The 20,717-nt window shown below is 38.2% G+C and overlaps 1 protein-coding gene across 3 annotated transcripts in view; it reads right to left on the bottom strand.

The window, feature by feature from the left end:
• LOC116311037 (ADP-ribosylation factor-like protein 15) overlaps positions 1-20,717 on the bottom strand; it is a 96,944-nt gene that overhangs the window by 27,276 nt on the left and 48,951 nt on the right. For all 3 annotated transcript variants that reach the window (XM_039620551.1, XM_039620549.1, XM_031728039.2), the window contains one exon: positions 14,335-14,543. In XM_039620551.1, coding sequence (XP_039476485.1) covers positions 14,335-14,543 — 209 coding nt within the window. The remainder of the gene's footprint in view (positions 1-14,334; positions 14,544-20,717) is intronic.

Here is a 20,717-nt window from a genome sequence, read left to right as displayed (position 1 = left end):
GTGTGACAGTGTAATTCCCTCTGCCCTGCAGCCATGTCTGCTAAACTCAGACAGTTTACATGTTCATGTAGCTACATTGCACTGTGCAAGAATGAATTGCCAAGTATTCTGTGCATTCATTTGATTTCTGGCACACACGGTTTAACCCCTCCAACATGAGCTGTCAGAAGCGCAGTCAAAAGGTAAGCGTGTTCAATCTTTCTCTCAGTTCAGAATACAAATAACCCGAACCCGAAACAGTTATTAATGCACATTCTCCTTTGTTATATTTTATTATATAATTGTATTCTGTAATTGAAATATATTAAAATATCTCAATTTAATGCAAAGCAGCAGAGAAATGAATATAATACATGACTGAGTGGCTCTGCGGTAAAGAGATGTATCAAATTCCACAATAATTAGGTAATATACCATTTCACACTCCATTACAGTACAAAGGAAACCAGTTATATACATTTCAATCACCTAAAGTCAACATTTAATTAAAACTTCCAAAACATGCCAAAAGCTTCAGATAGTTGACAGCTGGAGGGTTGTTTTTTTTTTTTTTTTTTTAAGTGGTGTTGAAATATAACATGATTTCATTTGAATACAGCAAAGTATAAAATCCACACAATTAATTTTAAAGACTGCAAAACCTCTGGCTTAGTTTCAGTAACTTACAGTAACTAAAAGTATAATCCTACCTGCACTGTACAAGTTAAAATGAAGTGTAGTTACAGCTGAATAAATGCACTGGAGAAAACATTCCAGAGTTAAACAGAAGAAATCAGATATTAAATGGGGTCTATTACAGTTTTCATTGTTTGCTTTCATACTGATACAGTTATACTCATAGATGCTTATATTTAACAAGTTATAAGGTCAGCATATCAGCAAGAATTTGCTGTGACTCAGAACATCAGGCTTTAGGGCTGCTGAAAAAACTCTTTTTTCCCCCACTTGAGTTTCTGTATGATGCCAAATACAGTTGATATCCCTAATATGGCAAGCAGAGGTGGTGGTTCCCACACATACAAGGTTCTGGTGGTAGAACCTAGGCAAAGCCAATTAGAAGAATGTTGCCTTAAAGGGAAGATGAGCTTAAATGGAAGGTAGCTAATAGCTAACCTTGCTACAAAAGGAAGTGTCAAGTATATTATCACCAGAATTATCACCATGCACTTGTATTCCTCCACCAGCACGTCTGCATGCATGCAGGGTACATTCATGTCTGTCATACAGTAGTTTAACTGTTAGGCACCAGAGTATCCATCTCCTTTGAGTGTTTGAAAAATGGCCAAAAATACGTTCTTGTAGAAAATTATGAAGTCACAGTAAAGTTCACCTATGACCTTTTTGGATATGAAATGTCATCACTTCATTACTTTATCTTACTAGACAGTTGCGTAAAATGTTGTCATAATTACTAAATTAATTTTTGAGTTATGGCCAAAAGCGTGTTTTGTGATGTCACACTGTTCTTGACATTTGACCACTGCATTCAGGTTTGGAGCTGATGTAATGAAATACCCTTCAGATGTACCTGAGGTATTGCATTCACAAGAATGGGACCGACATGACGTCGCAGTGACCCTCACCTTTGAACAAAAAATAAAATAAAATCAGTTCTTCCTCAAGGGTTCAAGAGATGCCGTGTTCACGACAACCGGACAGGCAAAAATAAAACCCAAAAATATAACGCTTCCAGCTACAGCTGTTCTTGGTGTGGAGGCATAAAAGTCTCACCTGATGTCAAGCATGACTTAACAGGCTCTGAATCATAATGCCACTGACCTTTAAATTTATGGCCGGTTTCAGATGCATTATATTCTTAAATGATTCATAGTGAGCAGTGAATGTAGCCTGACCTTTTAAGTAGTACTGTAAACATATCCTGTATTTTGGAATGACTGGATAGTCCCAGTGTAACTACAAACAGACATTGCTGATCACATATAACTTGTATACTTCTAACGAATTAAGATGATCCGGGCCTCTGATTAGGCTTGCCTTAGGTGTTTTCTGGCCCAACTGGGAGGAGACACTGTGGTAGTCTCAGAACCTGAAAGTTTATCTAAGATGGTCTGGGAATGCTTCACGATCTCCAGGAGGAACTGTAAAGTGTTGTTGGGGAGAAGGCTGTCTGGAATACCCTGCTTACTTATCCTGCAGTCTACATCAATAAAGAAGCTAAAATGCTGAATTTCAATTTAAGCTTAAAAAACTAATGTATTTGACAAATTTGAATCTAAAACATTTTTCAAACCAAACTTTCCAATCATGTCTATGTTTCATAACGGCCAACTGGGTGCCTTCTGTCAGACGTGTTTTGGGCTTAAAGACAGACAATGCACCCACAGAATGTGAGAATCCATGACAGGTTCCCAGACAGTATAAAAATTGGCTAAAGGGTTTTTGTAAATAGGATGTTACACTCATTTGAAATAGCTTGAGACAGTAACAAACAGACAAGGGCAAACAGAGGCATATGTTCATCTGTTTTTTAGAAATGATTCTCTATTGTAGACAGCACCCAATATCCCCCCACCCTCTACTTCGAGCTAAGGCTATCAGACAACTAAAGCTGCAAAAGTAAAATGACCTGGTGACTGTTAAAGCCCTTGAGAGAGTTTCTGTCTGGTTTCTGGGCTCATCCATCAATCCTTAGACTAGCTTATATATACACACTGTTCCACAGAGCAAAAGAAAGGACTGACTTCTGCTACACACAGCTCAAAGAATGACATAATTTGATTTTGCAAAAAAAGCTTTCTGGTAAGTGCCGATTGTTGATTTTATGCATTTGAGTAAATGCTACCAAAAATCGTGCCATGAATAAACAGTAGCTGGTGAAAGTACAACCAAATAAACCTGAAAAAGGGTCCACTGCAGCTTTTATGTGTTTAATCGATACATATTTATGTGTTAAGATGTTTTTATTATCTTTACCCTGATGTCTGAGAACACCCGTTGCGTGGGTACTTCAATTCATGTCCTTGTCCACTTCTATCTCCACATACACACAAGCTAGCAACATCACTGTGGGTCCTGCCCTTGTGGCCTTCAGGTCAGTGGACGTGCCGATTACCCGCAAGACCTTGACAGAAGACAAATCTTAGCGCTTTGATCAGTGTCGGTGGGTCACCCCTCAAAGCCTCGTTACAGGATTGGCGCTTGCCAATTAGCACAATTAGCTTCTGGCAAGCTGCCAAGGGTGTCACATGGGACCAGCTTTGCACTGATGATACCTGACAAGCCCACAGAGTTGTCATGGTTGCTGGATGGACAGGAAAACAAAGACAAAACAGACTGTGCCATGTACCTGCATAGGTCAGTGACAGAACAAGCACTTTTTGGGTGAAAGATTAGTTCAATGTGTAGCAGAGAAATCAAACAACTTTTATGTCACATGATCTAAGTTCAGTAAAAAAAACCAAAAAAATCCACTGCTTTTAGTACGCTCACCATATTACTGCACAGCAAGGTACAATAACAGTCCTGAGCAAGCACTGGTTGTGCAATGGACTTGTTAAGTTTTACTCTTGGTTTTTATAAAACTGGACAGTCATATATCCTTAGCTGTCATTTGCCTTTTAAAACAGGCAGAGATTTTGTTTGTGAGGCCTAGTTCTCTTAATGTTTTATCCAGAATACTCAGCTGAGGGACTCCCATATCTCAAGTCCTCTGTGGAGATGAAAAACATTTGCAAATAAAGTGGCTTTATGGGGGGAATTCCAACCCATGCAAGGCTTTGCTGCTTTTACACACACAAATGGGTACATGGGTACAGTATAGAAAGACATCTGGAGGTGGTTGTGCCATAAAAGAATGTAGATATCAAAACATAAAGGCTTGGAAAGTGCAGCGAATCATATCAATGTGATTAAATCTTCAACAGGAGTATAGCTGTTGGAAAAAAAAAAGATCAGCTGCCTCAGTCAGTTTGTGGTCATAAACTTACACGCCAGTTAGATATACTAAATAAAAATGTAAAAAAATAAAATTAAAAAAAGGTCAATTGGATAACAATCACAAACCAAGAACAAGAAGGCAGGTGCCCTAAAAATCTTGTGATAGAAGAGGGCTAAAAGAAATTCAGCAAAGTAATTTAATTGCCACCAACTCCTACATCTCTTTTGCCTCATAAGCGACAAAGTTAATGTTTCTGTTAAAATTAGATACATAAATACAAAAGGGTTCCAGCATACCTACAACTTTGTGCTATATAAAAACCACAAGCAAAAACTGTGGGCTGGTTACAATTGGTGTGCTGATTAAAAAAAAAAGAAGAAGAAGAAAAAGGAAAAAAAAGCCCCAGACGATGGGCAGAGAGATAAGGAGAAGGGGAGGTCTGGGGCACTGACGTTCTGCCACAGAGCCATTCTCATTTGCAGCTTTGTGTTTCCTTAGTCCTCTCGCTTTTCCTCAGCCCAGTCGGTGTAAACTCTGTGCTTGGCTACACTGAATATCTTAGGTAACACTGCTTGAGATCAGTATCTCCTTTCAAAACAAGAAGCCAGGAAGTGTTCCGTCTGTCTTTATCACAATTCACCCAGCGCTGTGGTTTTCCTCTTCACATCAATTCCACTCTTTATGGTTTCCTTCTTTGTGTGAGTTAGGTTTAAACCTTTCCAGCTGAGGACAGTAAAGGAGAGTGAGACCACAGCGTCTGCGTGTGTGGGTATCTACTTGTGGTTTATTCAGAGTGCAGCTGCATTCCAGAGGCTGAGCAGTGAATTGACCACATAACACCATGGTGTGTGTGTGTGTGTGTTTGTGTGAAACACAATGAGGAAGGAGATTGCAGTGAAAAGGACTGTTGATGTAAAACTGTTTGATTTCCACCGGTGCACGCTTGCATGCATAAATGAGTACATCCGCACAGCTGCTCAAGGATGGGCGTGTTACAACACACCTTGTCTGACAACACTCAGACGCATCTGGAGGTCTTGAAGAAGAGACAACTTAAAAGAAGGACTTAATTATCTGGCCTGAATACCAAAGACACTCTAATGAAAACATTCCCATCTCTTCTTCGCCTGCTCTTCCTGTCATGTTGCTCCTTCTCTATAAAAGTAGATGTTTGCTATCCACATTAAAGCCTCTAAATAAAGAGCGCCCCAAAACACCTTATCATCAGCTGCTAATTGCACTGGGAAGGAGGCTTTACAAAGAAAGGAAAAACAGTGACCTCAATAAACTGTATTGCAAAACTGTGATTTATGTCAGCGAAACAATAATCAAAGAGAGGAAGCTGAAACTTCAACCTTTTCTCATTATGTCATTATGTCCAAAACTGGTTTCAAAACAACTTTGTGGGATTTATGCACTGTAATCAAATCAAATGGACCACCTGAAATAGTTGCTTCACACCTTGGGTGTTTTTGCAAAAATTATTTGGCATGAGAGACTGTTAATTCATGTCTTTCCCAATAGTTCAGGAGGCTTTACATGAACTAATAAATATATCAGTTCACAAGAAGTCATCTAACTTTTCTACAGAGGGCTGGTGATGATGTTAAACTGGAAACAGACAAACCCTGCTCTTAACAGCTGCTTTAGTAAAATGCACTGTACTACAGCAACAGTTGTATGCTATCCCCCAATAACTAACATTAGCCTAATATAAAGGCAAAAGGTTTAGATTAATGGCATTCATTTTATTCATATTTGAATATTTAGTTACAAAGATAAAGGCATATCCCATTTCTCCCATTACCGTTTTACTTTGAATATCTATCCCATATCAGGTTTACTAGGTTTACTAGTAAACTAGGTTTATCAGCTTTAGATTGTTTGGTTTACTTTGCATTAAAGCTTATTTAAGCTGACAAAGATGCTGAGACAGCATCACTATACTGTTGTTGACTGCATGGCAAATAAAAAGGCAAAATGTCTTTTTACTCCCAGTGCCTAGAACAAACTGAGGCCAGCCAAATTGTTTTTAAAAAATAAAGCACCATATCCACTACTTTCACAGAATTAGTGCATTCTAGTGTGGTTATAAGCCAGATATGACTGTCTAAATACATCTGTCTTTTTAAGAAGCACACAATATCTGATCATTATTCCTCCCACAGTGTCTGTAAACATATTCACGAGTTCATTTATTCTCTAAAAGTAAATGTACCAAACACACTTGTAATTTTCTGTATCTGTGATTTAAAAAAGCTTAACAATAAATAAATCAATGTATTTTTCACAAACCGTTACAAGTTATTGTGTAAAAATAGTAACATGTATGCACGTCAGCACCTTTTTTCATCCTGATCAGTCAAAAGCAGTTTAAACTGTGGTCTGTTAATGTTGTGTCATCGTGCTTTATGACTTCATTAAATCCATTAAAAAGAATGAGCAATCCCACAGCTATCATCTAGGAATACTCCTGCCTCATTTTCCTCCTGTTTCTACCTGTTTTATCAATAGTCACACCTGATTTATTTGCAGACTAAAGAGATAAACTATTAATATTAAAACTGATAATCATGATTTCTTTGTGACATCCATGAGCCATCAGAGAGCATAAATGTGACCTGGCCAACAAAAATTTCTGTATATTTAAAATGAATTTGAATAAATTTTACATGGCTTTTATCTGGATATTGAATAAATGAAATTATTGTAAAAGCATTCACCAACTTGGAAAAAACCTTCCTTTCTCTTAAGTCAAAGAATTGTTGACAAATCGGATAAAAGAAAATCAGAAAACTATAATAATGCATATGGCTATACAAAAAAACCTCTGCATTTAAAGGCTTTAGATCGTTCTTAAAATTGAAATGGATAATTATTACTAACTTGTCTAATAAACCAATATCTCTTATAGCCAAGCAAATACCTAAAAATAGGGAAAATAAAAACCACCATGGACGTTTTTCACCAAGATACCACGTATATATGAAAGAGTGCAGCTCTGAAGACCGGGATAACATTGTTCTATTACTGTCAATGAAAGTGGTGGCTTGAAAATTTGGGGTATAAAAAAAAAACTAAAAGAAATTTTGGGGCACATAATTATAATTAAAATGTGACCTTTATAAAAATCTGGATATCACTGACTATGCTGGTAAAATTTTTTCCACTCAAGGGAAAAAGCGCCACCCCCCTATTTTCCCTACAGCATCTCCGCTCTCTTGATAGTTCCCAGTCAAGATCCACCCCTGAAACCCTTCCTCAAAAAATCCTTCAGGAGGTCAACAGAGAGATTAAGACCCTTCAAATGGGGTCATGGAGATCAATGATCAAACAGAGAGCCAGGGACAGGCCCCATACCCCCCACTCCACCCACTTTATTTCAGAAAGCCTGATAATAGAGACAAAAAGGCTGGCTAACAATTACTTCCCTACACCATGACCCAGCCACCCTCTTAATCTCAGGAGGTGGCCTCACCTATAGCTGTCACTGAAACTTCCACCAATCAGTGATTAGAACATTTCTATTTTGTGTGACTCTCAAATATGAGCTAAAAAATACAAATGAGGGCAAAAAAAAGAAAAAAAGAAAAAAGATTTGTCTCAAACACTGTTTGAATTGCAAACATTTTAAATAAACTAAAGCAATATAGCAAAATGCAATTCTGGGCTTTTTAAAAGTGAACTTTCCACAAACCTTTTTACATGGGAAGAAAAAATTGTTGGTTGTGGAGTTTCTATCATTGTGTGAGCCACATTCCTGGGGACCACAGGAGAACAGAAACTGGCTGCGAAGAACCCCACTCAGCTGTGGGGTTGCTGAAGATGTTCCCTGCAGAAAACTTGCCTCCCACCGAGTTACAGCTTTTCACATACTGGAGTAAGTTCAACATTTTTGTAGTATACTTGGATTGTAAAAGAAAGGACGCCACAAAGTTTCGAAGGGACTTGCAAATAAATTTTTGGTATAACCATGTATGAATAGACAAGACATTAAAAGTAAAGGAAATGAGCATAAAATAAGAGAGGGGCCAGAGATTTTAAACTTCCTGTCCCTAGTGCTTTTCCAGTGACACTGATAAGATTTAGACACTGTAGATCTCAGAAAAGAGGACAGAAATGGGCGTTAGTTTCTAAAATGTTAAGAAGCTTCACATCATGAAGTCAGATTTATAATGTGAGCGATGAACTGGTAGAGATTCAATTTGATTTTGAGTTTTAGGTTCTTTAATAGCTGGAATCCCTCAACAGACTTGAAAATAAATAAATAAAGGTGAAAATCTGTGCAATGCATATGCAAAGTCTCACTTGACCACTCATCAGATGGCATTTCACGATGTGTAATTTTTTTATTTATTTATTTATTTATAAATGAGCGTGTCTCTCATTTATACATATGCAGTATGTGTTACAACGTAGAATACGAATGCAAAAAACAAAAACAAGTCCAAAATGCCAAATATAAAAGTGGGATTTCCCCTCTTTCCCATTAGCTTAAGCCAAAACAGTAACCACTCTAAAATTATGTAACTCAGATAAAGAATTCACAGAGTCACAAACCAGCATATTTCAAAGAAAGTGCATTTTTTTTTGGATAAATTTAAGTATGGACAGGAAAGTTTGTGGGGGAGCATACTGGTTAACAGTAGATGCAACCCAGTGACAGGCTTTTCCCTTGACCACTGCAGAAAAATGAAGGTTTAGATATGTATTGATAGCATATGAGGAGAGGTTGTCAGATTGGCTTGTGATCGTATTGACAGCAGTTAATAGCAGCCCCCCCAAAAAATGTTCATTTAGTTAAATGTACTCCTGCTAGGATCAGCAGAAGGCAGAAACCATGGCACATATAATGCATTGTCTGCGTCTGTGTGCCCGCTGGTGTCTCTGTGTATGTGTGCGTCTGCCAGCCTGTTTTAGTCAAAACATGGCCAATTGATGATCAATGATTGTTTGCATGTTGTTTGGTGAGGAATCTGTCAATATCTGTGTCCTCTTTCGTGTCTTAATCTTCTAGAAGGAAAGGCAGACTGGGAAATCATTTTTAAAAAACAATTTAATAATTAACAGACCAACAAAAATTGTTTCTCCTCTTTAAATTGCCCTCCAATTGTCCAGTTACGATGCTTGTCTGTGCAGTGTAACTCTGCAAAGGCAACATAAGATTTCACATGGTACACTGAAAACAGATGTGCTGCAATTCATACCAGACTACAAAATGCTCAAAATGAAGTAAAGCATAATGGACTCTTCAGGTCTGGATTCACTTGAGCTTGAGTGTGTGAGTATAAGTGAGGGAGTGAGTAAATGAGGGAATGAGAGTGTGAAAAAGAGAAAGAACGAGAATGAGGAAGAAAATAAAAGACAGTACCATGTGTGCGTACGTGTGCGTATGCGTGCATGTGCATGGGGTGGGGTGGGCTTTCTCTTTTCAATCATCCGGGGAAGCTGACCCCAATGTTTCAACGCCTCTGTCTTCAATCCTGCAGGGGAGCCTTTCTAATGGCTCCCAAAGTCAGATACTGCAGCCTGTTCCTTCTTCCTCTGTTTACCGTATTTTTTGTGTTAGTCCCCACACCAGGCATCATGACTCAGTCCAGACCTCCACTGGTTTTCCCACTCTTCATATGCTGTATCATCAGTTTTATTCCTACTTCTGTCTTTTCCTTAGACTACAACTAAAAAACACCAACATCCACGACACTGATAGCATTTTCTAAAACAACAGCACCTCATGGATGCATTCCATTACGGCCTGCCATCCAAACAGACCTGCTTTGTTGAGGTGTTATATCAACAGGGTGACCTCCCCTCTACACCTCCCTAGCTTCCTTGGGCCCCCCAATGGCAGGAGATTGATGTCAACAAGGAATTTTATCCCATGTTTCCTTCTACCTCCTCCAGACCCACCCTACTCCCAAAAACACTTGCTCCAGCACAGAGGGCTTCAGTCAGGCCTTAACAGGCTGGCTAAGCTATATTACCCCATTGCCACCTACTCTCACCCCTTGCTCTTGCAGTGTCAGAAACACCCTAAGTCACTGATTTGACACCATAAACAAGGAGTGCCCCAGAAAACAGCACTAACAAATGCAAGCATGTGTGTGTTAAGGAAATGATCCTTGTTCTGTCAACAGTGTGGTTGCTGTGAGAAGAAGGTCAACAAGGAGACGTCATTTGTGTATAGTGTCATCACCAGAAAAGCTGCCAATAGAATTCAGACCAACTAAATTTGGGACCGTTTCATGGGTGGTGCTTGTCAAACATTCACAAGAAGCAAGAACCTGCAATGCAGCTGCTGTCTTTGGAGGTTTGTAGAGTTCAGATGAAAACCTGCTGGAGGAGTAAGGGGTCTGCAACAGCACATTTACAAGTTCCAGTAAAAATTTGCAGCATTACTTAATTCTATTCATCTGTGGCCATAATCTAATATTGCAATCTAGATCACAGACCTGCAATGACAGTTACATGACACTGCTTTTTCAGCAGGCTTCCAGAAAAGCTGTAAAATTATGACATTTTCACTCAGCGGCCACTTTGATTAGATGTTAATGACTGCCAGTTAAACAGGTGTACCTAACAACACTGACATGGCAGCAGCTCAATGTATTTAAGCAGGAAGATGACCTGCTAACATTGAACCAGGCCATCAGAATCCAGAAGAAAAGTGATATAAGTGACTTTGAAGATGGTGTGGTTGTTGGTGCCAGACGGACTGAGTACTTCAGAAACTGCTGATCTACTGGGATTTTCCCACGCAACTGCTAGCATTTACAGAGAAAAAAATAATCAGTGAGCAGAAGTTCTTTAAGAGAAAATGCCTTGCTGATGTCAGATGTCAGAAGAAAATGCTCAGATAGCTTCGAGCTGATAGGAAGAGAACAGAAATTCAAATACCTCCACTTAAATAACTCCTTGTTGCAACCAAACTATGCAGAAGAGCATCTCTGAATACACAACAGTTCAAACCTTGAAGCAGATACCTTACCATGTCCATTCCTTTATGACCACAGTCTACTTATCTTCATCACTGCTGCCTCTATATAGCATGTCATAACGCTTTGATCATCTAAAACTAATTTTCTGAACATGACTGAATTCACATGACCTCCACAGTCACCAGATCACAATCCAGTAGTGCACCTTTTGGCTGTGGTGGAATGAAACAGGGGATCTGCATCATGATTATGCAGCTGACAACTGTGTAAAGCCATCATAGCAATATGGATGAAAAATCTCCAAGGAATGTTTCCATGATCTTGTCAAAAATTGGTGCCATGAAGACTTAAGACATTTCTAAAGGCAAAAAGAGGTCCAGCAACCACTTTACTAAGGTGTACTTCATAAAGTGGCTGGTGTGTGTGTTTATTAATCATCCTTATTATACACATTAATATCTAGACACACTACCCCTTTAAATTGAATATGCGCGGCGTCATGGGCGCCAAAGGCTCGCTGACTGGCACGGGGCACAACAGCTGGCCCATGTGACTTCATTAGACATAAGAGGTGAGACAGCCCAATTTTCTGAAAATCTCAGTGTTGGCTATGACAGGAAGTTGTCAGAACACACATGCATCATCTTGCTGTGTAAGTCTGGGCTGTCCACTGCCTGAGGCACCTGTGACAGACACATAAGCATCAGAACTGGACCATGGTTCATCCTTCAGATTCAATACTTATTTTCCTCTTGCATCAAAATGCTGAATAGATAAACACACATAATTTATATTATGTCTCCAACTAGAACCAATATCATGGGAACCTTGGCAGAAATGGAAACAAACTCCAGGAAGAGACCCCTGTGGATGCTGAACAAATGTTTAGTCAACCTATAGAGAAGTTTTCCTCTCAGCCGTTCTATTTCCACAACTTTTCCATTACAGTATCAAAGATATTTAGCTCTATATATAACACAGAGACAAAGAAACAAAAGGTTCTTTAACAGTTGGTCTAAAATTTTGTTTTGTCTTATGCAAAGATTATTTATGAGTCACTGAACATTAAGCTCCTTCAGTGACAAGGCATGAGTCAGATATGTGCACACAGGCACGGTAACACTCATAATGACCATAGAAATACAAACACACAAACAGATTACAACGAATACAAATATGGACATGAAATATCATTTCTTTGGTATCTAAACTGGATTAACCGCTGAAAAAATCCTGTCAAAGTATATTAATAAACCATAAGAATAATTTAATTAAATAATACCTGTTATCACTCACAGCAGATTCCAGTGCTTTATGTTAATCACTAATTTGTCATATGTGCTAAACAGGATGTATATACAAGAGCATAGAAGGTAAAATAAATAGAAATTAAAAGAAAATTACAACTGGAGTCTCTTATGATCTGCAATCAATTCATTCCCAGTGACGTTCAGCTGATAGTAGACATAGTATCAAAACAACTGCATCAATCCTGAACAACTAGTTTTATGCAAGTCTTTCATGATGAACTGAACTGGGCCTTCCAACGGGGTGCAAAAAAGGCCTTTAGGCAACTTTTATCCAACCCCTCCATCCCCATAAGTCAGTCTCACGTGTCATCAGTGTTTGCAAACAGTTCAGCCAAATCAGAAACTGATGACTGACTGATGAGGACACATCACGCCAAGACCGCTCAGAGAATATGGGCAGGCCACAGGCAGATTAATTAATCTGCTGTGATATGAGGGCCAACAAAGGGACCAGTGTTGTCGAGCTTAAAACAAGCAGTTGCCATTTAAATGATCAATAAGATAAGTGGGTTTCCGTGACTATTGTGGATCATGCTCAAGTGCATCCAATTTATACTAATTAGTTACATTAAATTAAAACTGATTCTGGTGGTGCTGGGCTCCAGAGTGCAATAAAAAAAAAAAAAAAAAAATCTGTACCGAGTCTAAAGCTTTTCATTGGTTGCCTGACATGTAGCACGTCTGCGTGTACAGCTTGTTTTCTGCGTTCCATTGCAGACAGCTAAATGTTTGCTCTGTGTGTTGCTGCAGCTGATTCTTTCATTCATTTCTGCTGCTCAGAATGCGATCAACACCCGCTAGCTGCTCTGTTAAATTGCACTCCTGTTTCATGCACTTTGACTCACAAGTGTGGCTAAAATTGAACCGTTGGCGTTTGGTGTTCAATTCCTGCGTCATGATATCGAGTTCTGATTGTATTTGTGACGTTTGTTCATAGCCCTTTTAAACACTATATCTAATTAGAGACAGGGTATAGTTCCCATTATGTTCTAACATTGTCTATGAACAAAGTGTGATTATATTTGGTAGAGTTAAACCAGTTGCTCCACTAAATATGAATGCAAGTAATATATAATAAACCTACGTCAGAGGTCCTTGCAGCACAACACAAAAGTTATTATTGTGGCACCAAAGACTGGTTTGCTTCTCAAATTAACTGCTCGCACACCTAAATGCAATATTTTGCTGAAGCCATCAGAGTAACATCTTTGCTTAAATTACAATTACTTTAGGTCACAACAGAATCAGTCTCACAGCTTATCCCTTTTTCGTTTCCCGCAGTGGCCTTCACATCCCTGAAGTAGCAACATTGGTGGTCCAGGGTAGGAAATGCAGATGGTGCTCTCTCTAACTATTCGTCTTTGTTATCATTTAGAAACATCAAATAGGACCCTAAACATGATGTATGTGTGTATATATTTCTGTGTGTGTTTGCGATTTTGAGAGTGAGTTTCCAGGATTTTAAAACGTATATAGTGAGCAGTGCATAAGAAATGCTAGATAAAACATCCTACTCTAAGAGACTCATTCTGTGAGCGAAGGAGAGCAAGAGGAAGACAAAGATACAGAAAAACACCAAGAAGGAGAGAAGGGAGCTGACTTTTTATACCCAACACACGAGCAGTGATCAACGTTGTGAGGTTGTCACTAGGGTTGGCTGATGGATTAAATTAAGATCTTTATATGAGGTGACACATTTAGAATGCCTTGCTATAGGATCATTTCACAGCTACATGTATAACCAACACCTTTAATGATCTGAGTTTATCCCTTTGCTGGGGACGAAACTGCCTTCGGAAACAAAACAAAAAAAACAAGAAGTCCATCGACACACAAAAGCCAGAACTCCATTACCATGAAAAACACAGAAATTTCATCCTTAAGTTTCACAATTTTCAATATCTGGCAATATGTTAACATTCCAAAAGTCATTATGTTGTCCACTGTAAACTGTGTGACAGCCCTAATGGGCCTATTGTATACAACAAGTTATTTCAGTGTAAAAAGAAAAGGGTCATCCATGTGTATGTGTATATTTATATGAGTGTGTGCAATGAATTATGCAAAATGATGTCTTTAGTAACCCAGATGTGTAAGGGGCAGTGTTTACATCTGCAAGACAAACTGAACTTTGAGAGAAACATCAGATGGAAACATTAGCAGCAGCACTGACAACAAACTAACTTACCTGGTTTGGCGTTCTTGCAGCAGGCTTGTCCTGATGATTTGCAAGGATGAGGAAAGGTAGTGTGCAGAGCTGTGGGTGCTGCAGAGCCGAGTGGAGCTCATTACGTGCCGCCTCCAGGTCCTCATCTGATGATGCGCTATCCAGTACGAAGACTACACCCTGTGATCCTTGGTAGTAACGACTCCAATACTTCTTGATGTTGTCAGCTCCTGTGGACAGATGTGATGCTATTAAATGTAGCCACTGTTAGAGCTCTATATTAGAAAGTATGACACTTGTAATTGTTGCGTTTCTAAATTAACTTTAATGAAAACAAAATATACATTTGCATCAAATGCAACTTAACACTCAAATATATAAATTATGGATTAAGGAATCTGTTTGGTGTAAAACCAAAACAACCAAAGAGAATGCTAACAACACGCGTCAGACATGACCGTCACCTTCCTCTGCTTCCATTACTTGTCCATTCTAATTTACACTCACAACAAGAGTAGCGGTTGTAAAAAAAAATATAATAAAAGATTTGCCGAAAAAGAAATTAATAATTAGTTAATAAAAAAAAATAAACAAACACACAAAAAATCTATTATTTTTAGTTTTTAATGCAACCTTAGTGTTTCAACCATAGTATTCTATTACAGTATCATGCTCAGATTCATTGACCTCTTTAGATTGACCCATTCCTCCACAGATCTCTATAAAGGCCAACTGCATGGTTAGGTGCTAGATTTATTACACCTGAGGCAAAGGGATTGAAAACAGACAGGGAGGTGTGGCCCATTACGTTTGTCCATATAGTGCAGAGCATTGTATGGCCCTCAGGTCACATCCGGCTCTTTGACTGTCCCTGACCGGCCCATGTGAGATCAATAGGAAACTAGGATGCAAACATAAATAAGTATACGTCACCCAGTTTGTCCCATTTCAGCCACCAAACACTTTGATAAAATCCTCATCAGTGAATGGCTTAATGATTTTGCTATTCTTTGGAAATCACAACACAGCTTTGTTACTTGGTCCATGCTATTTTTTTTAATTTACATATATTCGTGTGCAAGTGACTGCAGCTTCACTGTAAATGCATTGGATCGGATGTCTTACAGATGTGAGTTATGCTAGCCCTGAAAGACATCGGCTCACATTAAAAAAAAGAAAAATTGATGAAGAATGTAGAGTTTTTCCACAAGACCTGGACTTCTAAATATTTATTTACTGAAGTCTGAGTTAAAGCTGGGTGCCTACTTGGTAGAGGGCAGATTGCTGTATTTAAATATTACAGTTTAAAATGCCATTAGGAGACTAAACACTGAGAAAAATGTAAAAAAAAAAGAAAAGAAAAAAAAAATTATTGATGCAGAACAGGAACTGACATCTGATCCTTTGCTAGCAAAGCTTGGTCCATCCCTGGAAGTGATTTGTTCACAGAGGTAACTCTGCACCTAGATATTCTGGGGCTCAAAATGGGACAAACTGGCAGGTGTTTCAAGCAATGGCTGTCCAAATCTGACAGTGAAAAATGTTCCAACTTTTAAGATGAACCCAGAACTGAAATTCAGATTTTTGCAATGTATCACACCTCAGGAGGTGTTGTGTAAGTCAGTTCTAAAATGAATGTTGTTGATGTAGTGTAGTGGCAATTCCTTTTGTTTGACAAACCAAACATCCTACAATTAAAAAGTCCACAAGCCACTGCTGCACTGAGATAATATTTCGTACACAGGCAAAAGAAGTCCAAACTTGAAAGTTGTGTTTTTATGGTTTATTTATCCAGTTTGGGAAGCAATAACAAGATCCATTTTTTTGTTACTTCCTGCTGCTTCTCCTGCCCTGGTAAAAAAACCATAGGCCCACCCCAGTGCATGCTGGTCCTATACCAGTCTCTTTATTTATAGAAACAAAATGGCCCTACAGCTCTTACTGACTGAGTTAACAAGGTAAACACCAAACAAACAAAACATTGAAACAAATATTAACCTACAAATAAACTTGTAAATAAACCCAAAAATATAAGTAAACTAACAACAAACTTTAACAAATTTCAAAATAATAAAAATAAAGAACAAATAGCGCCAACATGTAGTATGTAAAACAGTTAACTTCATCAGTGCAAGACAATCACAGACAGTTTGTTCCACTTCTGGAGGATCATGAGACTGAACATAGTGACATAGGCTACCACACAGCTGACAGAGGGTTCAGCCTGGGCAAATTGCTAAAAAGAAATGGGATCCGAGGACGCAATTTTGCGAGCTTTGTGAGAAGGTAAGCAAAGACCTTCCAGAGCTCTCAGATGCAGAATAGAAGGCAGATCTTCAATTTACTAGACACTCAATGTGAATTCAATACACTTGTTCAAGTCCAAAACAGACTAGATTTCTATAACTGAATAAGAAAAATGATCTAAACTAACTAAACTACAAACAAAATAGCAACAGCACTTTGCATAAAGTTAAGTGTGAAATTTAGTAGAAACTGCACATACTCATTAAACAGCGATAAAATGCTGGTATGTTTATTTTGTCTTTTTCACATTTTCATTGACTAATTCTAATATCTACTGCAATAGTAATTTGTAAAATTAAATCAATATTAATAAATTAACACTGAGCAGAACTGAGTTCAGCTTACTGGTGTAACCCTGCACAACAGCCCCAGTTTCCCATTGGGGAAATTAACTTCCCACCCTGGAAATAGTTTAAAGGTCATTTGTCATCTTTGCTTACTTTTAAATGAACATGTTAAATAAATGCTTAATTTTCTTAATTACAGCACTAACTGTTGGACATCCGCTATGAGAAATAACTCCTAATCACTGCCACAAAGTACCATCATCAACATGCTGATCAGTTAGAGAACCATCTTCAATAACAAGGACAAGCGAGTCCTGCAACAGATTGCAAGCCCACTACAGAGTCCTGTTCTCAACATCATTGAGTCATTTATTGGATTATAAGAAGAGACAGTAGCAATTGAGACCGCCTAAATCCACCAAACAACTGTGGCAGGTTCTTCCTGATTCTTGGATCATCTTACCTACACCACTTCTTCAAGGCAAACTTGCACTTTTACCATTAAGAACTGGTGAATTTTAAAAACAAACAGAGTAGTATATAATTTTTTTTTTCATCTTTACTGCAAACTGTATAAATGGAAAGTCCGAGTATAGGTGTTATATGATTGTATCTATGGGAGTGTCTTTTTAGACATGTAATATTTATAATAATTTAAATATTCATTTTCAGCTAATAACTTCTGTCTGTTTATTGCCTGGGACTTTTTCTGATGGGCTACTTTAGGGGAAAAAGGTTGGTTTACAATCTTCACTGAACAAACCCCTGCCAAAAATAATCTCAAACAGCAGTGTCCACCACACAAACAAGAATCAACCTGTTATGTATTAAGAGCTGCAGCACAAGTCTGGTCAAATCTCTGAACCTCTCTTTTGCAAGCCCATCTACACTATTTGAATGTACCTTTGTAATTACAGCAAGTCTAATTGGTGTTATTTATGGCAAATCTCACCATGGGTGGGACGGTGTTGCAGTAGTTACCACTATTGCCTCACAGCAAAAAAACATGCATGTTAGGTTAAACTGTGATTCTAAATTGAGCAGGGATGAGAGGCAAATAATGTTCCTAAAGGTAAAGAACAAAGTATTGTATGAATGTATGGTTACATGTGGCTAGGAATCAAAAGACTAGAAAAGCACTGTATGAATGCCATTCCATGTACATCATTTTTTAAGAAAAGTGTTGTCAGAGTAAAGTCAGTAAGGAGTAACCAATAACCGTGATATCCTGGCAATATTCTCTCATTTCTTGGTCCTTCAGCATTAGGAGTCTTGTCTTATGAAATAAGGATAATTCATTTTAACTCCTTGAATCCAAACTGAGAACAGCTGCTGATCCTCACGAGGAAAGTATGAGGAGGAAAGTACACATTTCCAACCAAATTTTGAAACAAAAAGTTTAGTTTTACAAATTCAAAATACACATAAGGGTTGTTGTTTTTCCTAAACAAATCCCTTTGTTATATGAAATCTATAAAAAACAGAAGTTCCACCAACACTTTACTGCACATCTCATTACAAAAAGAATAGCTGTTGTCTGGTTTCACACTTTTAAATGTATTCACTCAAATGATTACTGCCCTTTCCACATGTTTTCTATTAACAGGTGCTAAATGTCTGTTTTACACGCTCAATAAAGTTGTTGTCACTGTGTACGCTATACACGCAAGTATGTTCACTTGCTTGTAGAAGACGTACTTTCTCTGGTTAAAATTATCCCTTTCCATCTGGTGAGGTTACTTCCTTTGCAATCTTGTGAATTGTTATTTTGTTATAGTTGCTCATAGTAAGTTAATTGCCAAGAAGTGACGAACTGTGAGGCTGGCAAATGTTTAAAAATCACGAATTGCTCTCAGTGACATTTACCTCCTTTCTCTCATGCTCTCCCTCTCTTCTTTCCTTCCTTCCTCCCCCACTCTTTCTACTCACACCTCTCACTAGAGTGGAAAGCTATCAGACAAAGTGGCACTTGAGAGATTGACTAGGAAGCTTCTCTCAACTTTGCCTGGAAATGGTGGAATGTCTGTCATGTCTCGTCGGATCTTGTTGGCAGCTTCTGCCACCTATTGGTCTGCGAGCAGGATTTGCAAACATGATGTCATGATTCTTGGAGGAAGTTACTCATATGATTAATTTTTTAAAAGTGCACCATCGGTGCTCCAGACCTCTTTTCTTTGCTTGTTTTTCCTCTCCGTTTTTGACAACTTTCATGTATCACTTTTATTTATATCCTCCAAATAGAACGTAGAATAATAATTTTCAAACACATTTTATAGTTTTAGACGGCAAGCAGACATAACGAGCTGGAAGTTGTATCACGAGAAGTTAAAAATAGCATGTCAGTAACAGTCATGGCTCCTAGTGAACTTGTCAAGTCTTGACTCATGAACTCAACTGCTTGTTGCCTCACTTATTCAATGTGTAAAACTTGGCAAAAGTAACATTAAAATGCCTGCCTCCAATATGACAGATTCCCTGCCTGAACGTGACAAATTACATGGACAAACAATACATTTGAACTGAGTCCTTTTAATCATCTCGTTGAAAGAATCTCACATAGTACAGCCAAATCTTATGGTATGCTTGCTGGGTGCTACAGAAGGAGAATTCACAGCTGAATACTATCACTTTTTACTTTTTTGATTTTATTTGTGTTCCCTGAATACCTCCCATTTACTTCTAATTTAAGTTACAATTTGCATTTCTATGAATGTTCAACATCCTTTCTACTTGCCCTCACACTTTTATCTGTTGGTTCAGCTCTTATTCATTCAAATGTTCCCTTTCAGGAAGAGCTGATTGCACACTTGCTGATAGCAGTAGAATTACATTTGCAAATGATCCAAGCTGTTGTGCCCAAACATCCGTGTGTGACCAATGTTCATGCAAATAGATATGCAACGCACAGGGGAAAGTGTAATGTTGGCAATTTTCTGTTGTATAATTTACAAATCATAAACGCTAATCACCTGGTAGACACTCCAATTTACCAGTGTTCCCTGAACACCTCATATGAAGCCAATTGGTTGTTATGAAAGCATAACAGACAGAAACAAGCACATAACATTTAGGTTTTTAAAAGAGAATAGTCATAAGGATGCATTTAGTGAATGGCGTGCATGTAGTTGTGTGTAATAAATGCAAAACACCTGAAGTGGGCCTGGGGACAAAAACAAATGCTAGCCAAGACATTCATTCCTAAATAATGAAATGGAAACTGACCTTGTATTAGTCACTTGCTTTGACAGACAGGAATTGAGTTGCTGGGGAGACCACTGCATTTATTTTTAGTCTGCCCAAATTTGGCTGCAGTTTCACACATGTTGGGAATTTTCTGGTAGTAGTGGGGGAGTGCAGCTAAAATTACAGATGTTCCCTAAACACCTCAAGCATTCTGATTTCAAAATTTCTAAAACAATAAATAAATGAATAAAATAAATTACACTAGCAAAACAGCTTTATTATGAGTCTGACATCAGAGTCACTTCTCAGAAATTACACTGCTAAATAACACATCTGACTCGTTATATTTTTTGTTTGGTGAGTGCACATTTTTGCAGCACGTGAGGCTAAAGTAAAAAGGAAGGAAAGTACTAACACATTCCATGTACTGCATAAAATAATAAAACATGAAAGTATGCATGGTTTGAGGTCTGGGACCCATGAATCTTAAATTCATGCCCCAAAGACCTTGAATCTGAATCTTACTTATATTGTATGAACACTTGCTGTGTTTTGCATGCATTTGATGATTCATTGCACATGCACAGCCAACTGCAACGGGACACTTATGTGAAACGCTTATGAAGT

This window comes from Oreochromis aureus, linkage group 12, assembly GCF_013358895.1.
Source record: "Oreochromis aureus strain Israel breed Guangdong linkage group 12, ZZ_aureus, whole genome shotgun sequence".
Lineage (NCBI taxonomy): Eukaryota > Metazoa > Chordata > Actinopteri > Cichliformes > Cichlidae > Oreochromis > Oreochromis aureus.
Note: the sequence above shows the minus strand (reverse complement) of the source record. Positions and strands in the feature narration are given on the sequence as shown.